At 38.6% G+C, this 23,626-nt stretch overlaps 1 protein-coding gene across 1 annotated transcript in view; it reads right to left on the bottom strand.

Annotated features, from left to right (window-relative positions):
* Window positions 1-23,626, bottom strand: part of INO80 (INO80 complex ATPase subunit) — a 160,842-nt gene that overhangs the window by 106,956 nt on the left and 30,260 nt on the right. Inside the window, exons 10-15 of the mRNA XM_007940429.2 lie at window positions 14,004-14,071; window positions 12,964-13,173; window positions 12,285-12,365; window positions 11,365-11,460; window positions 4,055-4,114; window positions 3,489-3,631 (exon numbers count right to left, since the gene is read on the bottom strand). Coding sequence (XP_007938620.1) covers window positions 3,489-3,631; window positions 4,055-4,114; window positions 11,365-11,460; window positions 12,285-12,365; window positions 12,964-13,173; window positions 14,004-14,071 — 658 coding nt within the window. The remainder of the gene's footprint in view (window positions 1-3,488; window positions 3,632-4,054; window positions 4,115-11,364; window positions 11,461-12,284; window positions 12,366-12,963; window positions 13,174-14,003; window positions 14,072-23,626) is intronic.

Here is a 23,626-nt window from a genome sequence, read left to right as displayed (position 1 = left end):
GAAACAACCTAGATGTCCATCAGCTGAGGAATGGATAACCAAACTATGGTACATACACACAATGGAATACTATGCAACACTAAAGAATAATGTAGCATCTGCAAAACACTGCACAACATGGATGAACTTGGAGGACATTATGCTGACTAAAATAAGTCAATCACAAAAGGACAAATATTGTATTAGTCCATTATTGTAAAAGTCAAGGAATCACTTATCTATAGAAGGACATTTTCTTTGTTAGTTATCAGGGATGGGGGGGAGGGAATAATGTTAGATAGATAGAGTTAAGTTTTGATTTGAATGAAGAGAAGGGCAATGTACCAAATGTGAGTAATCAATATAGTGGCACTGAGGAAGATAAAGACATACAGAGGTACATGGGAAGTACAGACAACAAAGATGAACCCTTTTGCACATACAGTACAGCATGGTCAGTGAAGGCAAACACAGGTATATGGGTGGATAGATGGGTGGTCAGGCTGAAGAACTATTAGGTATGTCTATGAAGTGGGGAGTGTACCCAAAAACATGTATAGGGTTGGCAGACAATGGTCCTATAACTTTATGTGTAGGATCTGAATTCCCACGTGTATAGTGGAGCTGACAAATGGAAAGATTGTAGTTACTGCTCAGTCACAGCCACTTACCCAGAAGGACTGAGTAGTTGAACCTGTGGGCTCAGGACCATAGTCACAGAGGCCATCAAGCTCAATTGGCATAACATACTGCACAAAACACTGTTCCACCTCCTACTGTGGCAAGTAGCGACTGGGATCTTAAAAGCTAGCAAGCTGCCATCTAGATGCAACGATGGGTCTCGCCTCGTCCAGAGCAAAGAAGAATGAGGAAAACCAAATATCCATGGAAGCAATTAGTCCTAGCGACTGGTACACCATCCGATCTGCAGACTATACGACTATGAGACCAGAGGAAGTAGACGGTGCCCGGCTACTACTGTTAACCACTTGGAAGAGGATCTATGCAGGAGATCCTGAAGAGATACGGAGAACAATGTGGAACAAAACTGAAAATCATTTGGGGAAAAAAAAAAGGAGGGGAGACCAGGTTTACCGGCCCAATAGAGCCTGGTGGAACCACTGAGACTATGGCCTCTAGCTGCCCTTCAGCTGTGGAATTCAACGCACACCTGTGGCTTCCAGCCAAACAATAGACAGGCATATGAGCTGAACATTTACCTGATGTAGATACACTCCTTGGAGAGAACAAGCATGGGAGAAAGAAGGGCTGCTTATGCACAGGGAGACAGCTCAGGGGGCAGGAGTGCACGGAGGGATGGACACAGGGAAGAGGTAACTATCGGGAGGAAGTAGGAGAAGAGATGTTGCCTTGTGGTAAATTGTGATCAATGTCATGAGACAAAGTGTATAAGAATTGCTGTATTTGCTGTGTAAATTTTCACCCAAATCACAATAAAAAGAAAAAAAAGTAAATAAGCCTACAAGATCGAAAACAGGGAACCAGAGACATCAATTGGCAAATGAGGACAACTACAAGCCAAAATGAGGGAAAAAACTGTGTCGTTACAGAACTTTTAGATGGTAGGAAGTCAAGACAACTACAAGATAGAATGGACTGTTCTAAACTTGGGAAGAAACTATAAATCACAGGGTAACCTCAAAGAAAAATGATAAACCTTCACATCAAAAAAGTGGACCAGCATAAATATTCAGCAAGTACTAAAACAACAGCAATGTAGGAAGTGATAACATGATTCACAAAAAAATGAACTCAGCATAGAAAATTATATGGAACAAAGAAATTGACACTACGAAAAAGCACGTAACAAAAATGACAGCAACATTTTCATATTTGCCGATAATTACGTATCTGGCAAGTGACTTATCTCTAAGATTTATAGCAGAAGAGTGGATGACCAAATTATGGTACATACACATAATGGAATGCTATGCAGCACTGAAGAATAATGTAGAGTCTGCAAAACACTGCATAATACAGATGAACTTGGAGGACGTTATGCTGAGTGAACTAAATCAATCACAGAAGGACAGATATAATATCAGTTTGTTGCTGTTCAGGGTCAAGGAAAGGTTATATATGGAGGGAAACTTTCTTTGTTGGTTGCCAAGGGCGGGAGGGGTGAGGAGGGAACACTGCAAAAAAAAAAAAAAAAAAAAAGCATTGACCTATGTCACTTTAGTTTTGTGTCTTTCACTGGACATAAATTATATTTCTATAAAACGTATTAAAAATTACACATATTTTCTGATGGTTGTTGTTCTTATTTGCCGTCGAGTCGGCCCCGACTCATAGCGACCCCTCCTTGGGTTTCTGAGGCAGTATCACTACGGAAGTAGGATTGCCCAACCTTCCTTCCGAGGAGTGGCTGGGTTTTCTGATGGTAGTTATTGTTAAATGACTTAGAATCAAGGACTTCACCATATACACAATTGGAAGATATTATTCAAACAAGGCTCAGGACAGGAAACTGAGGAGGATTTGACTCTTCTATACTGAAAACATAGAGTAACCCTCAGTGAGAATCAACTCAAGGGCAAGTAAATAACAACAACATATTGAAAATATGGTAGTAGGATTTAGAAAAACAATACCACTCAAATAGAATGGAATCCTTTCTGGCTTGATTAAGTCTTCCACTATCTTTGGTCAGCTTGGTTGACATCAGCCATTTAAGTAGAATCTAGTTATCTGTAGTATTAAGCTTTAAAATTATTAATCTGTGTATTGCCAAATTTATCAGTGGAGGAAGGGGGAAGGGTATGAGAAGAAAATATGAGCCTTTATTGCTTCTGGCCACAGACATGTCCTCTTTGAAAAGAGTACAACATGGGTAATGCTCTTCAGAAGATGCAAAGTTTTCTAGAAAATACCTTCTTGCTACTGAACATTAACCTCTAAGAAAGGACTATGAGCTGGTCAAGAGCAAAAAAAAAAAAAAAAACATTAAAATGAGGATTTTCTTTTTATAGCCATGACCTCATTTATTATTCAATTGGACCTTAAACATATTAGAATATTCTAAGCACACTTTATTAAAAATTATATCCTCTAATTAAAAGATTCTTGGAGGTCAAACAATTATCCAGGGAATAAAACCCACATAAAACAGAAAGAATGTCCAATCCAAATAATGTAACTTTCTACTTCTTGCTTGGATCTACTATCAAAGACATAATCTCTCAAAGACAGGGCAGAGACCTCTTCATTTTTAGAAATTTTCCTAGAAGAAAAAAGTTGGGTCAAAATTATAATTACTGAGTTATAATTACTGAGTAGGGACGTGGACGTCAAGAAAAATCTTTGTATTTTAATCAATATCCATATGTCCCAAGAAAAATGCAAAAGGGACTTTTTTGCCTTCTGGTCTAGTACATGGCTATGCAGAGATTATTGTTAGGGCATATTCTGAAACCTCCCTGATCTTAATACATGATGTTTTTTGACCCCAGTTTATGAAGTTTGGTTACGAATACTACTCATGTTACCTGGAACTACTCTTGAGTGCCTGGGCCTCATCCAGGACCATGTACTGCCACTTGACCCGCTGGAAATACTTCACATCCTGTACCACCAGCTGGTAGCTGGTGATAACCACGTGAAAGGGGGCATCCTGAGTGTAGAGAGTTTTCTGTAAATATAAAAGGTAAAGGGTGAAAAACAAACAAAAAAAACTAACAATTTATAATAAAACAATGAGTTATGGGCTATATTTTCTCAAGCCAAATTTAAGATAACTCTTAAAATGTTGTTTCTCCCACATGGCAGGAAGATGTGCATTGAAGTGAACCATAACTGTTCTTACGTTAGTCATCTTAATCAGAGACTATGCTAAAAATCAGTCCTTAGCTTATTAAAGAAACTTATCTTGGACTTCTAGTTCAGCTGACTGCCAGTAACAGAAAAACATATTATCAAAAGGAAAAAAAAAGAAAAGTACTCTTGCTCAGTGTCCAGAAAAATATAATATATAACAATATTTTGTTAGAAATTATTCAAGTCACTGGAGAAACAGTAGTTGCACATATGCTTATGCATGTAAGCTCAAAGGTACCTGACTCCAGAATCTCCTGATGACTTTTCTATCATGAGGATTTCCCCAATATGGAAGCACCTAGGGGGAAAAAGCCAATACAAAGATTACATTCTACTAATAATATTAAAAGTATCACCACAAACATATTATTCACAATTATTTTTAGAAAGGGAATCGAACAATTAAAAAAAAGGATATTAAAAAAAGCAAATTATAAATATAGCAAGTCCTCTTGCCAAAGGTAGTCTAGGTGGTTTCACCAAACAACAATATATGCACACGCACATAAAACTCTAACCTGCTTAAATGCATCAGAGAACTATTCAGTGAAGAATGAGGAAGCCAAGTTTCAGAAAAGGATACCAAGTGAGATCCATTTAGTACTTTTCCCCTGAAGATGTCTGTCCATTTCAAAAGTTCTAGTTCAGAGTCTAAGAAACTGAGTAGAGTTTTGTAAGAGACACAGGACCTACAGAACAAAAACTGTACTTCATGGTGGCACTGAGGAAGAGAAAGACATAGAGAGGCACATGGGAGATACAGACAACAAAGATGAACCCTTTTGCACATACAGTACTGTGTTGTCAGTGAAGGCAAACATGGCTATAAGGATGGATAGATGGGTGGACAGACTGAACTATTAGGTATGTCTATGAAGAGGGGAGTGTACCCAAGACCATGTATAGGGTTGGCAGATAATGGTCCTATAAGTGTATTTGTATGATCTGTAAGAATTCCCAGGTGTATAGAGAACTGACAAGGGACAAGATTGTAGTCACTTCTTGGTCATAGCCAGCTATCCAGAGGGACCGAGTAGTTGAACCAGTGGGCTCAGGACCACAGTAGCCAGGGACATCAAGCTCATTTTGCATAACATCCTACACAAAACATTGTTCCTTCCACCTCCTACTTTGGCGAGTAGTAACTGGGATCTTAAAAGCTTGCAAACAGCCAGCTAGATGCAACGATGGGTCTCTCCTCATCCAGAGCAAAGAAGAAAGAAGAAAACCAAAGATTCATGGAAACAATTAGTCCTAGCAAGTGGTACACTATGTGATCCGCAGCCTATATGACTATGAAACCAGAAGAACTAGATGTTGCCCGGCTATCACTGTCAACCACTCGGAGGAGAATCTATGTAGGAGATCCTGGATAGAGCGGGAGAACAATGTGGAACAAAACTCAAAATCATTTGGGGGGGAAGGAGGGGCACCAGGTTTGCTGATCTGATAGAGCCTGGTGGAACCACTGAGACTATGGCCCCTAGCTGCCCTTCAGGTCTGAATTGAACCTACACCTGTAGCTTCCAGCCAAACAAAAGACAGCCATATGATTTGAACATTTACCTGAGGTAGATATACTCCTCGGAGAGAACGATCACAAGAGAAAGAAGGGTTGTTTATGTACAGGGAGACAGCTCAGGGGGCAGGAGTGCATGGAGGGATGGACACAAGGAAGAGGTAACTATCAGGAGGAAGTGGGAGGGGAGCTGTTGCATTGGGGTAAATTGTAGTTAATGTCATGAGACAAAGTGTATGTGAACTACTGTATGGAAAGTAAATTTGCTCTGCAAATTTTCACCCAAATCACTATTAAAAAACAACAACAACAACAAAAACTGTACTTTAAGGAGAAGAGATTCTGGCAAAGTGGAAGTGATGTGACTTTAGAGACAAGGTCGTAAAAGGCACCACCACTTCCTCCTCACTTGCCCTCTCTCTCTTAGATGTTATGAGGACACTCAACCAGTCTGTGGAGAGGACCATGTGGTGAGGAACCTGCCAATACACAGGTTCATCTTGGAAGCAGATCCTCCAACCCCAGTAAAGTCTTCAGAGGACAGCAGCCCTTGCTGACATCCTAAATGCAACCTCAAGAGACTCTGAATCAGGACCAGTTAGCTAGGCTTTTCCTCAATTCCTAACCCACAGAAACGAAGATAATGAATATTACATTAAGCCAATAAATTCTGGAGCAGCTCACTAATATACCTTGCAAAGAAGGGAACAGTAAGTGTAACATTTAGTTTTGAAACTGTCAACTTATAATTCTATACCCAGCAAAAACATCTTTTGGAAAGGCAGGTGAGATAAAGATATTCTGTAATAAAAATCTAGAAAGCTCATCACCAGCACACTCATACTGCAGGAAATACAAACAGATGTTTTCTGAGCAAAAGGATAACAATCCCACATGGAACCTCAAATATGCAGAATGGAATGACAATCAATGGAAATGGTGAATATGTGACTAATGTAAGTAAATGCTAATAATAATAATGTCTCATGAGGTTTAAAATATTTTAAAATACCCACAAACAATAGTATGCAGTCCACAGGAGGGTGATGTAGTCAAAATGTACTATGCACCTAACAATGTTGGGAAGAAGGATCAGTATATGTTATAATCTACAGGGTTGTCAACTGAAGAACAGTAAAAGAATATATAACTAACAAGCTAAAAGGAGGAGTGGAATACTAAGACACACCCAATCCAAAAGAACATAAAGAAGAGAAAAAGGAAAACTGAACAAGTGAAATAAGTAGAAATCAAACAACAAAGCAGTATATTTTAAACCCATCAACAATCACATTAAAAGTAAGCACAAATATTTCAAATAAAAGGTAAAGAAGTACATTTTAAAAGTAAGACTAGATGATTCTCATCAGTGTCTCTTTTCCCTCCAGCTCTGACCTGACCCTGAGCCCAGGGACCTGCAGTGCAGGAAGGGTAATCTTTTTTATTTTTTGCTCTTGATCTTACATCATTGCTGCCACTATGTTTTTTTTTCCTTAGCATTTGCCTGTGAGGCTTCAGTGCCCACTGTTAGGACATGCTCTTCCATGGAGCCCATTTAGGGGTTCTATGGAGCCCCACCCCCAATACGGACCACAGCCCTGCACCACTGCCTGAGTGAATGATGTACTCTCCATCTTACCTCCTATGACCCCTCTCTTACACTGTCCCCAACCCCACCCCTCAGCCTCTATTGCTAGCTCCCCTTGTTCTTCTTGGGCAGTGTGTGGATTCCTTCAATGGAGTCCATTTGTGCCATGTCATTCTAACAGCTCCTACAAACAGTAAGTTCTAGAGGTACAGATGGCTCTCATTGCTGCCTCCCTCCTCCCCTTCTCTGCTCCTGTCAGCCTTCCACCCAGAGATGTCTCCAGCACTGTTTCAAACTCAAGGGGACACTGTCTGCCTCTCTGAGAACTCTCACCATGCTCTGTTCCAGAGCTCTTCAGTGAGCTGCCAGTGTCTGCAGCATCATGAGCATCCAACCTGAAGAAGGCTGCTGTCCCGGAGCTTCTCTGGAACCACCCCCATCACTTGGCCTGGGCGTGAGTAGAGGATGCTGCAGCACTTTCCATCACAACAGCAACTCTCTAACTTCATCACTCTCCTTTAACAATCTGAAGATAATTCAGTATAGCCTGGAGTGGTGGCGGGGTTTTGCTGTTTTACTAAGTCCAGTATCGATATATCTACTACTTCTCTTAGAACAGAGGATAATGTAATATACAGTGTTTTCAACTTTGAGAATTCAGCTAAAATTTCTAAAATACAGGAAAATCTCATTTTTTAAAAAAAAGTAACAGAAAAAGAATTAAAGTAAAAGGAAGAAAAATATACCATATAAAAGCTAACTGAAAGAAAACTCCTATATTTATTATCAGAGAATATGGAATTTAAGGCAAAGTCTTACACAGGGCAATTTCCTATTACTAAAAAAGTTCAATACACCAGGAAGATAAAATCATTTCAAATCCATATACATCTCACAGCCTCAATATATTAAAAAAAGCCAAAAATGGACAGGAAAGAAATGAAGAAATTCATAAACACAGAAGAGAAAATGTCTACAGGAGCCACAACCTCATATACCCTGCTAGCTGGAGACCAGAACAACTAAATGGTGCCCACCTACTACCACAGCCTGTTTTGAGCAGGGTCAACAGTTGGTCCTGGTTAGAATTGGAGAAAAATACAGAAAACTCAAATTCTTATTATAAAAGAATTACATATAAATAAATAGATAGATAAATAAATAAATAAATTTATATTTTCAGACAAACTGCAAGAGTAGAGAAAAGAGGTCTCCCTGAGACTGCTGCCCTGAGATACTCCTTAAACCCAGAACGAAGCCTATCCCTTGAGATCACCATTTCATGAAAGAGTGGCACACAAAATAAAGGATATTACCCTTAAAATTGGTGCCCTACTTAAAAAACATCAGTATGAAACCAAAAAGTCAGTAATAATTTTTTTTAAAAAAGGTGGTTGGGGGGGGAAGGGAGGGGGACTAGAGTACCGGAATGGTAACAAACTGAACACCATTAAAGAGGATGTTGACACATTGTGACAAATGTAACTACTGTCAATGAATAATTTATGTGGAAATTGTCAATTAGGAATCTAACTTGTTGAATAAACTTCCACCAAAAACTCTGTAAAATATTATGAAGGAAAAAAAACCTCATAGCTGAGAAACTGAAAAAACAGTGTCTGCCAGCACTGACTGACCCATGGGCCACAGTTTATTGACTCCCCCCAAAACTAAAGTACCAAAATGAAGTTCAATATGCAAATGAACACTCAATTTTAGGCTTAGGTACAAAGTTAAAGGAGAGGTTATCAATGACCTAAGTTGTATCACAATGCCATCTATTGGCCAGTGGAGAAAACTTGAGCAGTTTAGTGAAAATTTTCAAGACTGTATTCTCAATTTCCTGATTGTTCAACATGTACTGAACATTACATGAATAAGAGAGAAAAAAAGAAAAAGATAAGAAAAAAAGATAATGATCTCCATATTCCATATGGCCAAAAGGTCAAGAGAATATATACAAAAAACTGTCATAGAATGACCTGATCTTCTCAGAAGTGGAAAATAAGTCAGTCAAGCTCGTGAATCTGTAAAAGCTACAGACCTAATGTGCCTTGTAAACATTTTCTAAATTTGCAAGTTAGCCACACAGGTGGAACCATAGTCATAAAGGTGCCCCCAGACTAGGTCATCCCAGATACTCACACTCCCTACAAAGCAAAAGCCAGGAAAAGACTTTCCTTATACACACATACACACACACACTCAGCATCCTTTAAACTACTTAAACTACATGGAACCTATCTAAAACTGTTATGGAGAATCTAAATCACAGACATTATGTCAACAAAATCCCCATAAATACTCCTTATGATACATAACCTCCATAAAAGACTACTTACCATGAAACTTCATTATCACTATAACATGTATGTAACTCATTTCCCTTTTTATTTGCAAACAATTTAATAAATCCCACTCATTCTTTTTTATATCTCTATAATTTTCCATACGACGTGTAGCATTGGGAAAGTCAACTGCGAAGGAACTGTTTCAAGTGCTGAGGAGCAAGGAAGGATACCTCCTTGAGGACTAAGGTGTGCCTGACACAAGCCATGATATTTCCAATCGCCTCGTATGCATGTGAGAGCTGGACAATGAATAAGGAAGACCGAAGAAGAGTTGATGCTTTTGAGTTGTGGTGCTGGCGAAGAATGCTGAAAGTACCATGGACTGCTAAAAGAACTAACAGATCTGTCCTGGAGGAAGTGCAGCCAGAATGCTCCTTGGAAGCAAGAATGGCCAGACTTCGTCTCACCTATTTTGGTCATGTTGTAAGAAGGGACCATTCCCTGGAGAAGGATGTCATGCTTGGTAGGGTGGAGGGTCGACGAAAGAGGGGGAGGCCTTCAACGAGATGGATTGACACGGTGGCTGCAATGATGGGCTCAAGTATAGCAGGGATTGTGGGGCTGGCACGGGATCGGGCAGTGTTTCATTCTGCTGTGCATGGGGTCGCTATGAGTCGGAAACGACTCTACGGCACTTAACAACATAACAACAACATAATTTTCCATAATAAATCTCTGTTCAAATCTTGTCCATGAACAGTGCAGTAAATAACATGGTATGGCTTTTCTAGCCACAGTCTTGGTAATTCCCACTTTGCCGTGAGCATTTTAGTACCTGATTGTTAAAGTTATCCACCATATTTCTGATGGAGCAGAATGAAGTAATTTTCTCGGAAGTTCACTCTCTCTCAGGTGTTTAGAATTCTGATGTTGGGACTGGTTGGTTTAGGCCACCCTGCCAGGCTCAAAAAGGAGCCTTCCTAGAGGTAGGAGGAGGGAATTTCTCACTCCCAACTGAGAGACGCTCTGCTGAGAGAAATGCACTTGCTGAGAGAGATGTGAGAGGCACATGCTGCTGAGAGACAGAGACGCGAGAAACAAACACTGCTGAGAGACATGAGAGAGACACGCTACTGAGAGAGAGAGGCAAGAAACATGCCCTGCTGAGAGAGACAGCTGGCTGGGAAAGACTGAGTGAGTTCCTGAAATTTAATTATAGTCTGTTGCTTCCTTCATAAATCCCATAATCTGTGAGTTCTGTGTGGCCACTGTAGCGAATTACTGAACCCAGCAGAAAGGTGGTGGGTGCCACGGGAGGAATGGCTGGTGACAATGTTAGTAAGAGCGCTGGAGGATGGCAGCATGTCTGGTCTCACAGCACCAGACCTTGGGCTGCAGATGGTGATTCTACCTTCCTCTTGTGTAGTTAGAGATCAGAAGATGCCACCTCCTTGCCCCTTTGACACCATGCCTTTCTCAACTTGATGCAACATACTACCCTACTGATCATCTCCTACCTCTTTTTCTCTGAATTAGTTAAATCAACTTTCACATTATCTACCTAGACATTATAACCTGGACACAGACTAAAGATCTGGCTTTGAGGAATCAAGAAAATGGATCATTTATGAATATATTGGAGGAAAGGGGAGGAATAATGCCATAAATTTAGAAGATACTTGAACTGATATATGTTTTGCCAAAATCTACATTAAATCAGCAAGATGTTGTTGTTAGGTGCCATTGAGTTGATTCTGACTCATAACCACCATATGTACAACAGAACAAAACATTGCCTAGTTCTGCGCCATCTTCACAATCATGGCTATGCTTGACCCAGTCATTGCAGGCACTGTGTCAATCTGTCTCCTATGACAATAATACCAGGAACATCGATTCATATAGCCTAAGGCAGCAAGTCACTCAAATTGGACTGTAGCTTTTCTATTTATGGAATATAAAAATATACTATGCTCTCCTATTGCTCCTATCAGTAACTTTTATAGGGAATGTATGCAAAGTACTTTGGAAACAGCATAAGACATTTAAAACTAAATAAGCAATTAAATAAATCAATAAGGTAGCAAAGGAAGAATCAAGAAGTTTATTTTAAAGAGCAACAGATTTTTTTTTTTGGATTTATTTTTTACCTTAAATTTAGGAACAAATCTAGTAAATTCCTGATGCCAATTGTTAAGCGTAGAAGCAGGTGAAATTATTAGGAAAGGTCCCCAAATGTTCTCTCTCTGCAATAAAAAAAAATGGGTCAGCCAACTGCAGGAAAACAGAAAATACTTAATTTAAAATTATTAATGACAAAAAGCAATTTAAGAATAGGAAATATTAAAGCAAAGGACATTTTCACATCTTGTAACAGTCTATGATAATAACATAGCCAACAAAGTTGCTTACACACACCTTAAGAAAAACTATAAAGCAGTTTCTCCCTTCTCCGACCTCTTTTAGATCCTAATTTTTATCATTTGCCAAGTAATTATGATATATTGACTTACATGTGCTACTTTCTCCTATGCCTATCATTATGATTTTACTATTTAATTGGTACAGAGCTTTTGCTTTTTTCAAAGTGCTTTTATACATTATTTCTCATTTAATTCTCACATTATCTATCACATCTACCTATACAGTAGATATCACTAACACCTTATAGAAGAGCAAATGAAGCTACAGAGAGTTATAAAGAAGTTACATGAGTTGCTCAAGTTTACATTGCTAATAAGGATGAAGCTGAGATGTGGAGCCAGGTCTTCTGATGACCATAGTGCCCTTGTACTGGTTCTCAATGAGGGAAAAGGGTTCAAACCACACATACTCAAATACTACCCTTGCCTTGTCAAAAACCAAAGTGTTACACCATACTGCTCTCTTGTAAAGGCTTTAGGGACAACAAGTAATCCTATTGTCTTGGTATGCTACAGAGCCTTGCTCAGTGCTTTCTAAGCAGATGACTTATAAATCATCTGTTGAATAATAAAGCAAGTATACTAATATTTATAGAAAATGGATCTAGGATCTAGAGAGAGGAGAAGGAGAAATTGCATCTACCCACCTCAGCCAGATGGGCCAGGAGGGCAATGCTTTGTACTGTTTTACCAAGGCCCATTTCATCAGCAAGAATGCCATTAATACCCTAGGAAAAAAAACATTCATTAATACCTTCTGCATTCCATCACTGTGACCACCCCACTGCCAACAGAATCAACCAAGGTAACAGGTTTGTTCAAACAAAAGGGACTAGCAATACCTAGCCTCAGCATTATTAGCCACTGCTATGTTGTTGTTATGTGCTGTTCATTTGGACCCGACTCATAGCTATCCCTCCTTGGGTTTCTGAGGCAGTATCACTATGGGAGTAGATTGCCCCACCTTCCTTCCAAGGAGTAGCCACTGCTATTATGATCCCTTTTTGCCAGCTCCATGGTTTAACTGTGAACTATAATATATGACAAGGCCAAGGGCAGTCTTCAGCTAATCTAACCCAAGCATAAAAGCACACAATCAGGTTTACCACTACCACTTAAGACAAACTACACACACGATAGAAATATTCTTCAAGTTACAAAAATAGACATCTTTCGGTCTCTTATCAAAGAATGTAAGTTTTTAAAAGGGGCTGAAATTTAAAGCACTATCTTATGTTCATTTTATAATTACACTGACCCAATGACTTTAGGAAAACAGTTAACAACCAAAAGAAGAGAATGGATACGACCAGTTCAGATACTTACCTGTTCATAGAGATTAGCCAACCAATTCATGCCCTTCAACTGATAACCTTTCAATTTGCCATTGAAAATGGTGGGCTGTGGAATGTCTTCGCCAGCCCGAATTGATGGGTTTGCCAGGCTGTAACTCTCCCCAAACCCAGTGCCAGACTTGTTTGCTGCCCGTAGGGCAGCTGCTCGGCTTTCTTTTGCATCTTCATCAAATGATCTTGTCTGGAAAATTTTTAAAAATCAGAAGGAAAATATAAGAGAAAAATGATTAAATGCAAATAAAATGTTCAATGATAACATCTCTACCTTGTGTTAAGAAAAAGAACTGGAACAAAATTTCTTGATTATATAATATGCTAATGTAATGTAATATATCATATATAATACATTCTATTAAAACATATTACTCATTAATGTAATTCTATTAGAATGCAATATTTTTGGATGGATATACACTAATCTATATTACAACATTTACCGCTTCAATCCAGGAAATTGTTAAAGATTCAATTGGTTGGAGTTCTGGGGGGAAGGTATTTGTGTCTATCCTTGACTTGGACCCTGTCAAAGGTACATAAAGGCTTCTGTGCAGGACAGTAAATTATGTTTTCTCTACTCAATTCAATCCAGCTGCAAAGTTTGTTTCCCAATTTCATTAAATATCACTATATCATGAATACCAGAGAGCAAGCTACTACTAAAGCGAAAGAAAGCAATAACTTAGCAGTCTTTTCAAAACATGATAGGAAACTCTTCATAATCAATAGTATGCTCTTTAATACTAAACAGCCATGATGCATTTCATACTATATTATACACGATGACTCAAAAGGACAAAAAAAATTAGGCAAACTGTCCGAGCCTCAATTTGACAAACTCCAAATGCTTAAACAAGTAAGGTCCCACCCTACACAAACTCACATACACGTACACACTTTGGTTAGTGCTTTTAATTGAAACTATGACTAAGACTAAAGGAAGGCCACCTAAGTAAAAGGTTGTGGGGCTTTTTCAGGGCCAGTTAAAGTTTAGCTTTTTATCTTAAGACTCACCCGAGCTTGGTGAATATGGTAAGCATTTTCAGCATTCTTCAGAGCCTGGGCCTTGAAATGGTTACTATCTGAAAAGGAAACACTTGTACATCATCACAAGTCATTACTTGATTTCCTTCAAAGACGCATTCGTATCAACACAAGCATTTCTGACCCTCCCATTCTAGTCATCTTTGGGTTAAATGGGGTAGGTGGGAAGGCTGAAATTTTTTTTTTGAGGTTAGGAACAAGAAGTGCAACGGCAGCAGAGGACTGCCATAGCCAAAGCCAGCTCACAAAATCCACTAGAGGACTTAGCTCTACTGTTGCCTAGTCCTGGGCTTTTTCCACAAAGCAATGCCTATATCAGCACAAACATGATCATGAAGATTCTAAGTTTTGACATACAGTTAACCCTTGAACAAAGCAGCATGTGAATCTATGGGTGTGGACTCCCCTAGTCGAAATTTGATGCCCCCAAAACTTAACTACTGATAACCTACTGTTGTCCAGAAGACCAGAAGTCATACCAACAACATAAACACATGATTAACACAATTCTTGCCATACAGTCATTATATTTTCACATAAAGGTACTGACACACGTACACAAAAGATAAGTTTACTAACAGTGTGGCATGATGATTATTTACTATTCATTAAGGAGAAGTAGATCAACATAAAGGTCTTCCTCCTCATCACCTTAATACTGAGCTGGTGGAGGAGGAGGAGGAAGAGGAGCGGTTGGTCATGCTGTCTCAGGAGTGGCAGACGCAGAAGAGGTACAGAGGGAGGCAGCAGGGGAAGGCACACTCAGATTAACTTTACACAAATAAATCATTAATTTCTGTCTGACTTTTTTGCTTCTCCATTTCTTTAAAAATGTTTCTATCCTGTATCAATTTTTCTTCCACTGTTTGCATCAGTGTCAGTGCCCATTATCATAATAGGATCCATGTCGAAAAAGAGTCAAAAGAAGTCTTGAATAACTGAAATCCTTCTGCTAGATTATCTACTGTGTCAATTTGTTTTCTGGCACAGCATTATATTTTCTTCCTCATCATCTGCCATTGGTTTGGAAGCACGCATCTCCATCAAGTTATCTGCTAATTCCTCCGGCATGGTGTATATTAGCTCTTGAATTTCTTCAAAATCTTTATCTTGAAAAAAAATCCACATATAAACGGACCCGCATAGTTCAAACCCATGTTGATCAAGGGTCAGATACATTTTTTGATGGGTGAAACTTCTCCAGTTTAAGAGAGACAGACATGTATAACCCTCAAAATATTTTGATACTCTTCCAGCAAGATGGCACAAAAGGCAAGACAAGCCACCCAGACCTTCTACAATAAAGAAATTAGAAACAAATTGAAACAGATAACAGCTGATAACCCTGAGCTTCAAAAGTGAAGGATACAGAAGTGCATTAAGTATTAACTAGTATCAGAAAACTGATTTGAAAACAGTGAACACAGAGACAAATGGAGCTGTAGACTGTCAATTGGTCTGATGGCACAGCCATTCTGAATATTTGCAACTGGCATTTAAAGTAGGGCAGTAATCTGACAATCGGCTCTGCTTGCCCAGGACTACATGGGCACCCACACTCATGGTTGGTGACAAGAAAGCAACAGTGCTAACACAACCCAACAACATCCCTACTTCCTGCAGTTCCACTCGCTGGGCAAGGGCCACCAGCTGCTTCTGCACCAATTGATCAGTGAGAGACAGTGATCAATACCAGCAGCACAATCCACCCTCACCTCCTTTACAAAAACAACAAACAGAGACCTGTGAACATGTTTTCATCCTATATTGTACCCAGCAGGAGACAACTGGTTAGAGACTAAGTACTGCCAAGTAGCAAATAGAGTAGCACACCAGCCTTGCTCACTTGGATATATCAAAGCAAAATAAAGCAAGAAACAAAAATTCTAGGGGAATCTCACCAACATACAATCATCAATTAAATATAAATACAACACTACAATGTCTTAGAAACTACTGACAATCCCAGTCCACACAAAGAAGCAAGATAAAGTTGTTGCTGTTTTGCTATCGAGTCGGCCCCAACTCATAGAGACCCCTCCTTGGGTTTCCGAGGCAGTATCACTACGGAAGTAGGATTGCCCAACCTTCCTTCCGAGGTAAAGTAGTAAAGTAGTACAAAGGGACGAGAATACAGATCCAAAAAAATCACTCCGAGGAAGAAGCTGCACTGGAATTACCTAGTGAGGAATTCAAAGAACTATACATAGGTATCTTCAATGGATTGAGAGACAGAGCAAGGAAAACAAAGACAAAATTCTAGAAGAATTTAGGAAAACAATACAAGAACAAACTGATAAAATAAATTAAAAATTACAAACTGTACAAAAACAGCAATAGAAATCCAAAAGATTAATATTAAGATTGCAGAAATACATTAACATGTTGAAAGGCAAAGGAGTAGAATTGAATCAATGGAAGACAGAATTTGTGAAACTGAAGACTAATCTCAATGCTACTATGTTAAGGGAACAATAAGAAAAAAATTCAAAAAAGAAGAAGAAAGCCTAAGATTAATGTGGGACATTAACAAGTGGAATAACTTATGTGGGATTAGAATTCCAAAACAGGAAAAGGAAGATAAAAATCATAGAGAAAATTGTTGAAGATATGTTGTAAGAGAATTTCCCTAATATGATGATGGTATGCATTCAAGAAGTTCAACAAACCCTAGACAGGATAGACTCCAAAAGAAAATCACAAAGACATAACATAATCAAATTTTTCAAAACCAAAGACAAAGAAAGAATCTGGAATGCAGCTCAAAAAAAACAAAAAGTGACCTACAAAAGCGTAAACAATAAGACTAACTTCTGATTTCTCAGCAACAACTACATAGGGAAGAAGGCAATGCGATGACATATATAAAACCCTACAAGATAAACACCAACAAAGAATTATATATCTAGCAAAACTGTCACTCAAACATGATGGCAAATTAGGGCATTTCTAGGTAAACAGAAATTAAGGGAACTGGCTATTCATCAAAAAGGAGCTCTGGTGGCACAGTAGCTAAGGCATCTGACTGCTAACCAAAAGGCTGGTGGTTCAAACCTATCAGCCAATCCGTGGAAGGAAGACTGGGCAATCTACTTCCATAAAGATTTACTGTCTTGGAAACCTAACGGGGATTGCTATGAGTCAGAATCGACTCGATGGCAGTGGGTTTAGTTTTCTTAGATTCATCAAAATGAAAAAGAGGAAAGGCACAAATAGCAATTACTAAAACAACAGCAACAAAGGAAATAATTTAAAAATTCATAAACAAAATGAGCCCAGCAAAGAAAATTAAATAGAACAAAGAAATCAGCAACATCACACACAAAAAAAAAACCCACATAATAAAATGAAAGTAATAAATTCATACTTGTTTACCTTTATGTGCTGATGGGGCACGACTCATAATGGGAAAAAACAGCTGCAAACAACCATTAATAATGAAAACATGGAAAGTATTAAGTACAAATCTAGGAAAATTGAAAGTTGTTAAAAATGAAATGGAATGCAAAAAGATCGTTATCATAAGCATTAGTGAGCTGAAATGGACTGGTATTGGCCATTCTGAATCAGGCAATCACCTCGTCTATTATGCTGGGAATGACACACTGAAGAGGAATGGCATGCATTCTCTGTCAAAAAGAATGTTTCAAGATCCATCCTGAAATACAGTGCTGTTAGTGATATGACCAGACCCATATGCCTACAAGGAAGACTAGTTAATACTAGTAATACTCAAATTTACACACCAGTTACTAAAGCCAAACACAAGTAAACTGAAGATTTTTCCCAACTTCTGCAGTGTGCAATTTACCAAACATGTAATCTGTATGTATTGATAATTACTGGCCCCTGGAATGCAAAAAAGAATCAACAGTAGTTGGAAAATATGGCCTTGGTGATAGAAATGATGCTGGAAATCGCATAATAGACTTTTGCAAGATGAACAACTTATTCATTGCAAATACCCTTTTTTTCAACATAAACAGTGGGTATATATGTGGACCTTGCCAGATAGAAAGACAAGAATCACATCAAACTACACCTGTAGAAAAAGGCAATGGAGAAGCTCAATACCTTCAGTCAAAATAAGACCAGGAATTGCTCATATGCAAGTTCAAGTTGAAGCTGATGAAAATTAAAACAAGTCCACGAGAGCCAAAATATGACCTTGATTATATCCCACCCAAATTTAGAAACCATATGAAGAACAGATTTGATGCATTCAACACCAATGGCCAAAAATCAGACAAATTATGGGATAACATCAAGAACATCATACAACAAAGTAAAACGTTATTAAAAAGACAGCAAAGAAAGAAAAGGACCAAAATGGATATTGGAAGAGACAGAAACTTTGCTTGGAGAGTAGCTAAAGCAAATGGAAGAAATGAGATAAAAGAGCTGAATAGAAGATTTCAAAGGGTGGCTCAAGAGGACAAAGTGAAGTATTACAAAGAAATGTGCAAAGACTTGGAGTTAGAAAAATAAAAGGGTGGAAAACACTTGGCAATTCTCAAGCTAAATGAACCAAAGAAAAAAATTCAAGCTTCGAGTTGAAATATTGAAGGGTTCTATGGGCAGGAAGCATTAAAAGAAGGCGGAAGGAATACACAGTCACTGTACCAAGAAGAATTGGTTGATGTTCAAGTAGTTCAGGAGATGTCACATGATCAAGAACCAATGGTAGTGAAGCAAGAAGTCCAAGCTGTACTGAACAAACTGTTGAAAAACAAGGCTGCAGGAATTGATGGAATACCCACTGAGATGTGGACTGGTATCCACAGATGCAACACTGGATGCACTTACTCATTTATGTCAAGAAATTTGGAAGACAAATTTCTACCTGGTCAACTGACTAGAAGAGACTGATATTTGTGCCCTTTCAAAGAAAGGTGATCTGACAGAATGTGGAAATTATTGAACAATATCATTAATATCACACACAAGTAAAATTTTGCTAAAGATAATTCAAAAACAGTTGCAGTAGTACATTGACAGGAAACTTCCAGAAATACAAGCTGGATTCAAAAGAGGACATGGAACAAGGGATATCATTACTGATGACCGATGGATCTTGTCTGAAAGCAAAGAATATCAGAAAGTAAAACTGTGTTTTATTGACTGTGTGGATCATAACAAATTATGGATAACACTGCAAACCATAGAAATTCCAGAATATTTAATTGCGCTCATGAGGAACTTGTATATAGACCAAGAAGCTGCCGTTTGAACAGAACAAGGGTTTAAAATCAGGTCTGTGTCAGGGTTGTATCCTTTCAATGTACTTACGCAATCTGTATGCTGAACAAATCATCTTAGAAGGTAGACTACATGAAGAATGTGGCATCAGGATTGAAGGAAGGCTCATTAACAACCTGTGATATGCAGATGACACAACCTTGATTGCTGAATGTGAAGATAACTTATAACAGTTACTGATGAAGATCAAATACTACAGCCTTCAGTATGGATTACATTTCAACATAAAGAAAAAAATAGTCCCAAATGGACCAATAAGCAACACCACGATAAATGGAGAAAAGATTGAAGTTGTCATGGATTTCATTTTACTTGGATCCACAAACAACACCCATACAAGCATCAATCGAGAAATCAGATGACATACTGCACTGGGCAAATCTGTTGCAAAGGACCTCATTAAAGTGATGAAGAGTTAAGATGTCACTCTGAAGACTCAGGTGTGCCTAACCCAAGCCGCTGGTGGCATAATGCCTAAGGCATTTGACTGCTAACCAGAAGGTTGGCAGTTCAAACCTACCGGCCACTCTGTAAAAGGAAGACTGGGCAATCTACTCCCGTAAAGATGTACAGCCTTGGAAACCCAAAGACGGTCACTATGATTCAGAATCGACTCAATGGCAGTGAGGTTTTTTTTTTTTTTTTTTAACTCAAGCCATGGTATTTTCAATAGCCTCATATTCATGTGAAAGCTGCACAACTAATGAGGAAGACCAAAGAAGAGTTGATGCTTTTGAACTGTGGTGTTGGTGAAGATCACTGAAGATACCATGGACTGCCAGAAGAACAAATAAATCTATCCTGGAAGAAGTGCAGATGCAATAATCTTTGGAAGCAAGAATGGCCAGACTCTGTCTCACCTACACTGGTCATACTGTTAGAAGTGACCATTCCCTGGAGAAGAATAACATGCTTGTAGAGGGTCAATGAAAAAGAATGGATTGACATAGTGGCTACAACAATGGGCTCAAGTATAGGAAGGATTGAGAGGATGGCGCACGACCAGGCAGCGTTTCATTTTGTTGTACACCGAGTCACTGTAAGTTGGAGCCAACTTGATCACACTTAATAACAACTGCCAACATTATTTTCAATGGTGAGACACTGAAGTATTTCCCTTATAACCGAGTACCAGATAAGGATGCCTTTTATCAGCATTCTTATTCAATATTGTATTGGAAATCCTTGCCAGAGCAATAAGACAAAAAGGGGAAATGAAAAAAAGGCATCCAAATTGGCTAAGAAGAAATAAAACTGTCTCTATTTGCTGATGTTATGATCTTATACACAAAAAAATCCCAAAGACTCAGTACAAAAATTACTGGAACTAATTGATAGTTTCAGCAAAGCGGCAAGGTACAAGACCAACATACTAAATCAGTCAAATTCCTTCACACTAACAAAGAGAAGTCCGTAAAGGAAATCAGGAAAGCACTACAATTTATAATAACCACACAAAAGATGAAATACTAAGGGATAAATCTAACCAGAGACACAAAAGATCCATACAAAGAAAACTACAAAACACTATTGTAAGAAACTAAAAGAGACCTATATAAATGGAAGACTAATCCATGCTACCAGAACTCCAATTGGGAGCTCTGGTAGCATAGTGCCTAAGGCACTTGACTACTAACCAGAAAGCTGGTGGTTCAAACCCACCAGCCACTCCTTGGAAGGAAGATGGGGCAATCTACTTCCATAGTGAACTGCCTCAGAAACCCAAGGAGGGGTCGCTATGAGTTGGGGACAACTCAACGGCACATAACAGCAACAACAACAATCCATGCTCATGGATTAGAAGACTTAATGTGAAAATGACAATACTACCCAAAGTGAACTATAGATATAATACAATCCCGATTCAGATTCCATCATTTTTCTTTAAGAGATAGAAAAACTAACTTTATATGGAAAGGAAAGAGAACTCAGGTAAGTACTACTAAAGAAGAACGAAGTAGGAGGCCTCACATTCCCTGATGTCATCTCAAAACCTATTATACAGTCATGGTAGTTAAAACACCCTGGTACTGGTACAATGACAGACACATAGACCAATGAAGAGAACTGAGAACCCAGAAGTAAAACCATTCACCTATGGACAGCTGATCTTTTATTTTACAAAGGGTCAAAACTCATTAAATGGGGATGATTTCTCTTTAAAAATGGTGCTGGCAAAACTAGGAGCTTTGATGGCATAGTGCCTAAGGCACTAGACTGCCTACCCTAGTTCAAACCCACCAGCCACTCCTTGGAAGAAGACCAGGCAATCTACTTCTGTAGAGACACTGCCTCAGAAACCCAAGGAGGGGTCACTATGAGTCAGAGCTGACTCGACAGCAGTGATTTTTTTTTTTTTTTTTGCAAAACTAGGTATCCATTTGCATAAAAATGAAACAGGACTCATATCTAACTATCTAACACCACATACAGAAAGGAACTAAAGATGGATCAAAGATCTGAATGTAAAACCTAAAGCCATAAAGACTATCAAATAAAAAAACGGACAAATTTAGTGGCCATGATCAGGCCATAAATATACTATCAAACATAACTAAAAATGCACAAACATCAGAAGACAAACTAGATGACCGGGACCTCATAAAAATCAGACACTTTTGTGCACAAAAAAATTTCACCAAGAGAACCTACAGACTAGGAAAACAACGTATTTAAAAAAAATTTTTATTGTGAATTGGGTGACAGTTTACCAAGCGAATTCATTTTCCATACAGCGGTTCATATACATTTTGTTTCATGACATTGACTGCAATTCCCCACAATGTAACGGCTCTCTTTCCACTTCCTCCCTTTATTTACCTCTTCCATTGTCTCCTTGTTTCCTATGCATTCCTGCCCACCGAGTTATCTCCATGTGCAAACAACTGCTCTTCTGTTCTCCTACAATTGATTGTTCCAAGGAGTATATCTACCTGACATAAATGTCTGCCTGTCTATTGTTTGACTGGAAGACAAAGGAGTTCAGTTTCAGACCTAAAGGGTAACTAGGGGCCACAGTCTTGGGGGTCTCAGCAGGCTCTATCAGACCAGTAAACATGGTCTTTTTTTTTTTTTTTTTTTTAATGATTTTGAGCTTTCTTCCACATTGCTCTCCACTCTATCCACTGATCCCTTTCGGAGTTGTTGACAGTGGTAGCCAGGCACCATCTAGTTCTTCTGTTCTCAGGGTCATAAAGGCTGAGGTCTGTATGGTCTGATAGTCCCACGGACTAATGTGTCCATGCGTCTTTGGTGTTCTTCATTCTTCTGTGCTCTTAACAAGGACAGACTCATCCATCATCATTTAAATGGTTGTTTGTAAGCTTTTAAGATCACCACACTGGGAAAAAAATTTTGGCAACAAAAAATTTGAAACAGAAGAGATAGAGAAAGATGGAGGAATAGGCAGAAATACTGCACAGACCCTCTTCAACAAAGACAAGGGGGATCAATTAACAGATACAGAAGATAATTCTGGACCCATGAGAGGTTAACAGAGATCTAAACACAACACCACCACAATGTCTCAGAGACAACAGACCATCACAGTCCACACAAAGAAGCAAGATAAAAGTGGTAGAAACAAGGGAGCAGGATATAGACCGAGAACACATCCCCGAGGAAGCAGCAACATTGGAACTCTCTGTTAAGGAATTCAAAAAAATTATATTTAGGTATCTTCAAAGATCGGGAGACAGACCAAGGAAAACACAGACAAAACCCTAGAAGAATTATGGAGGAAAATACAAGAACAAAATGACACAATAAATGAAAAATTAGAAATGATTCTAAATCTACAGATAGAAATCAAGAAGATTAATACTAAATTATCAGAAATAGATAACACATTGAAAGGACAAAGGAGTAGAATTGATGCAATGGAAGACAGAATTAATGAGATTGAAGACAAATAGCTGAACACTTCTTTGCAAAAGGATCAATCAGGAAAAAGATCAAAACAAAATGAAGAAAGCCTAAGTTTCACGTAGGATACCATTAAAAGGAATAACTTACATGTCACTGGAATTCCAGAGCAAGAAGAGAAAAATGAAACCACTGAGAAAATCGTCCAAGATTTGTTGGAGGAGAACTTCCGTGATATGACGAAAGACGAGAATATATCCATTTAGGAAGTCCAATGAACCCCAAACAGGATAGACCCCAAAAGAAAATCACCACGGCATAGCATCATCAAACTCATCAAAATCAAAGACAAAGAATCCTGAAAGCAGCATGGGAAAAACAAAAAGTTACTTACAAAAAGCAACCAGTAAGAATAAGCTCTGATTTCTCAGCAGAAACGGTTCAAGCGAGAAGGCATTGGGATGATATAT

Source organism: Orycteropus afer, unplaced genomic scaffold (genome assembly GCF_000298275.1).
Source record: "Orycteropus afer afer isolate SDZICR_OR568_19922 unplaced genomic scaffold, OryAfe1.0 scaffold00068, whole genome shotgun sequence".
NCBI lineage: Eukaryota > Metazoa > Chordata > Mammalia > Tubulidentata > Orycteropodidae > Orycteropus > Orycteropus afer.
Note: the sequence above shows the minus strand (reverse complement) of the source record. Positions and strands in the feature narration are given on the sequence as shown.